Source organism: Aplysia californica, unplaced genomic scaffold, assembly GCF_000002075.1.
Source record: "Aplysia californica isolate F4 #8 unplaced genomic scaffold, AplCal3.0 scaffold01158, whole genome shotgun sequence".
Taxonomy (NCBI): Eukaryota; Metazoa; Mollusca; class Gastropoda; order Aplysiida; family Aplysiidae; genus Aplysia; species Aplysia californica.
The window spans coordinates 30084-34313 of NW_004798428.1; the positions used below are offsets into that span (position 1 = coordinate 30084).

General features: G+C 43.1%; 1 protein-coding gene across 1 annotated transcript in view; it reads right to left on the reverse strand.

Annotated features, from left to right (window-relative positions):
• The window catches only part of LOC101846259 (nodal modulator 1), a gene marked incomplete at its 3' end in the record, with an annotated part of 37403 nt that overhangs the window by 7312 nt on the left and 25861 nt on the right, over positions 1-4230 (reverse strand). The window contains 3 exon segments of the mRNA XM_013090159.2: positions 376-503; positions 2195-2311; positions 3070-3196. Coding sequence (XP_012945613.1) covers positions 376-503; positions 2195-2311; positions 3070-3196 — 372 coding nt within the window.

The window sequence follows — 4230 nt, forward strand, 5'->3', positions numbered from 1 at the left end:
TCTCTCTACATCTTTATTTTTTTTTTCAGTCTATTTTTGCTGTTCAAGAAGAAGCTGAAGAAGAAGAAGAAGAAGAAGAAGAAGAAGAAGAAGAAGAAGAAGAAGAAGAAGAAGAAGAAGCAGCAGAAGCAGAAGCAGAAGAAGAAGAAGAAGAAGAAGAAGAAGAAGAAGAAGAAGAAGAAGAAAAAGAAGAAGAAGAAGAAGAAGAAGAAGAAGAAGAAGCAGAAGAAGAAGAAGCAGAAGAAGAAGAAGCAGAAGAAGCAGAAGAAGAAGAAGCAGAAGAAGAAGAAGAAGAAGAAGAAGAAGAAGAAGAAGAAGAAGAAGAAGAAGAAAAAGAAGAAGAAGAAGGAGAAGAAGAAGAAGAAGAAGACCCACCTGAAAGCTACACGAGCCCCCTTGATGACAATCTTCTCAGTGGTCCCCTCCTGCACCTGGATCATCTGAGAGGCGGGTTCGAACTTGTACTCCTTCATCATGGGCCGCAGGAAGTACTGGCCCGGGCTCTGAGGTGAGAGGAAACAAGTCGCAAAGATAGAAGAGGCGTACGTCGCACTGGCCCGGTGGACGATCATATTCAAAACCAGAAGACGGATGACAAAAATAACAGTCTAAGTTTGAATAAAAAGAAGCACATCCTCACTATAACTGTCATTAAGGGCATGGTGAAAGTAAGACTGACAGACCGGTGCAACATAAGAAATGAAAAGAATATGTGAGGCAGCGTGGTGGAATCAGGCTCTCGTCAAAATAATCAAAGTGAAGAAATTTGCATTTTTCCGCTGGTTTGTGAATTTTTATCAAATTTTTGTTTTTTGGCTCAACACCTTTCCTGCCCAATAAAGAACTCATTTCTGTGAGGATGTTTCTGGAAAGCATTGATTAAAAGAATAAAAAGTGTAAATCTTCAGTTACCACAGACTCTTAAGCTAAGGAAATAACTAATCTTTTGCGGCCATTTTCTCACTAATTTTACCTCTGAAAACAGGTGACCCCCACCCCTTTCTTTTGCAAATATCTCGACTTGTTTTCAAGATAAATGGATATTTTTTGCATAAAAATAAAGACAAGTGAACAAGCTTTAAGATGATACCAATAACTCTACAAGCCCAAAAATTGACGAGAGCCTGATTCCACCACGCTGCCTCACATATTATGACCTATCAGTGGCACCCTCCAACCACTCACCAATAATAGTAGTAGAGAATTCAGTAACCCTTAAAAAAAGAAATCAGAACAGTTTACAGTAGTCTGCTGGTTGTTAGAAAAGCATCAAAGTTCAAGAATGGTATTTTTTTTGTTTTGGGATGAGTGTTTTTACAGCGCTCGCAACTGCATAAGTTCATATGAGCACGCAGGACACAATAATAAACGTTTTCAGTGGGTAGGGAAAAGTTCAAGAATGCACCCTAGGAGGTTTCAAACCAAGATCATCCATACTGTAAGCCAACAAGCTGCCAACTTCGCACTTAGCGTTGCAAGGACTCTCTCGTGCACACCTGTACTCTACTCATCTACTCACCAGTCCCAGAAAAGACATGTGACTCTCGTGCCCACCTCTACTCTACTCACCAGTCTCAGAAAAGACATGTGACTCTCGTGCCCACCTCTACTCTACTCACCAGTCCCAGAAAAGACATGTGACTCTCCTGCCCACCTCTACTCTACTCCTCTACAACATAGTCAAAAAACTGCTGATGGTAAAAATCGTAATAAATCGTCTTACGATCGGAATTTCGTAGTGAGGCAAAAAATCGTAATGATTACGAAAAAACCTGAATGGTTGGCAGCCCTGCTACAACTCTACTCACCAGTCCCAGAAAAGACATGTGTCTTTCACGCCCACCTCTACTCTACTTCTCTACACCTCTACTCACCAGTCCCAGAAAAGACATGTGACTCTCGTGCCCACCTCTACTCTACTCCTCTACACACCAGTCCCAGAAAAGACATGTGTCTCTCATGCCCACCTCTACTCTACTCCTCTACACCTCTACTCACCAGTCCCAGAAAAGACATGTGTCTCTCACGCCCACCTCTACTCAACTCCTCTACACCTCTACTCACCAGTCCCAGAAAAGACATGTGACTCTCGTGCCCACCTCTACTACTCCACTCCTCAACAACTCTACTCACCAGTCCCAGAAAAGACATGTGACTCTCGTGCCCACCTCTACTCCTCTACAACTCTACTCACCAGTCCCAGAAAAGACATGTGTCCGTCGGTGCCCGTCACGTTGTTGGAACGGTACTGCTTCTCCCCGCTCAGAGACAGGAGCACACCCGGCAGAGGCTGGCCAGACTCATCCAGCATCTAATGGGGGGGAAGGGGGGGGGGGTGTGCAGGAGTTGCGGGAGGGGAGGGGGTAGGAGGAGAGAAGAAGGGGGGTAGGAGGAGGAGGAGGGGAGAGAAGAAGGGGGTAGGAGGAGGGGAGAGAAATAATGAACACAACCAATAAAGCGATACTGTACTTTACCATTAAAAACTTTATCAATGACAAACAACACACTCACATGTACACCACATGACACACTCACCTGTACATCACAAAACCACATGACACATTCACCTGTACATCACAAAAATGCATGGCAAACTCACCTGTACATATGACACACTCACCTGTACATCATAGAAACACATGACACACACACTCACCTGTATATCAAAAAACCACATGACATATTCACCTGTATATCACAAAAACACATGACACATTCACCTGTACATCACAAAAACACATGCCACACTCACCTGTACATCACAAAACCACATGACACACACTCACCTGTACATCACAGAAACATATGACATACACTTACCTGTACATCACAGAAACACATGACACACTCACCTGTACACAACAGAAACACATGACACACTCACCTGTACACAACAGAAACACATGACACACTCACCTGTACACCACAGAAACACATGACACACTCACCCGTACATCACAGAAACACATGACACACTCACCCGTACATCACAAAACCACAGGACACATTCACCAGTGCACATGACACACTCACCTGTACATCACAAAAACACATGACACACACACTCACCTGTACAGAGATCTCCCCCAGCTTGAAGGCCTGGAATGACATCTCCTTGCCCTTGACCTGCGACATGACATAGCCCTCCTTCTGAGCCGCCACGGCGTACTGGCGGTCTGCGTGCAGCGGGCCAACCCTGGGGACACACAAGACACAGATTCAAACATAATAGAAAGAAAGAGTCAGAGAGACACAACAGCAGGCTGCCAACCCATCTCCATGGTTCTTAGTAATGACCATGAAGAAAATTACTAGTTTTCCATAAAAATTCTTAATAGTCTTCTCATTTTCAAATTGCAATATTACAACGAACAATGCTTCTACTCGTGTACGGTGTTACTATTGCGCGCAAAGTGGGCCAGCTGTTCCTTTATTTTTAGGGGGGTGGGGTTGATTTAGAGATTGGCGGTTTTCCGACTATTGGCGGAGGACGATTTACAGGTCTGTACTAAGACTTGTAAAATAAAAAAAAGAGCCAAAAATTATTTTTTTTATAGCCAAAAATTTGGTGACGGTAAAAATCGTAATAAATCTCCTTACGATCGGAATTTCGCAGTGAGGCTAAATAATCGTAATCATTACGAAAAAACCCCGGAAAGCTTGGCAGCCCTGCAACAGCAGCATTTCTCCCGACACAGTCAAAGACACACAACAGCAGCTTTTTGGTTTGTTGGTTGTTTTTTTTTTTTTTTGTGTTTTTAGTTTTAGTAAGAGTTTTACAGCACTGGCAACACAATAAGCTCATTTAAGTGCCAAAGATTAGAGGTGTTACAAGGGAGTACCAAACAAGGAGGGGAGATAAAGACGATAGACGTTTGATAGGAAAGAAGGAGCAAACCACACCAGGAGCACCCGCCAACCACCCACAGAGTTGGGTTTTTTTTTCCTTTTTGAGTAAAGAGAAGCATTTCAATACAATAACAGTCATTTACTGTAGTGAAAAAAGCTGACAGACTGGTGGATAAAACAGGAATTGTATAGAAATAGAACCTACAAAATGCACCCTCCAACCACCCCCTGAGCAGAAGAGAAGCACAATAATAGAAACTTACAGTATCATTGGAGTCACGAGGCAATGGAATCAGGCACTGGTCAATTTTTGGGTCTATGGAATTATTGGAAATATCTTAAAGCCTGTTCACTCGCCTTCCTTTTGGTGAAAAAAATATT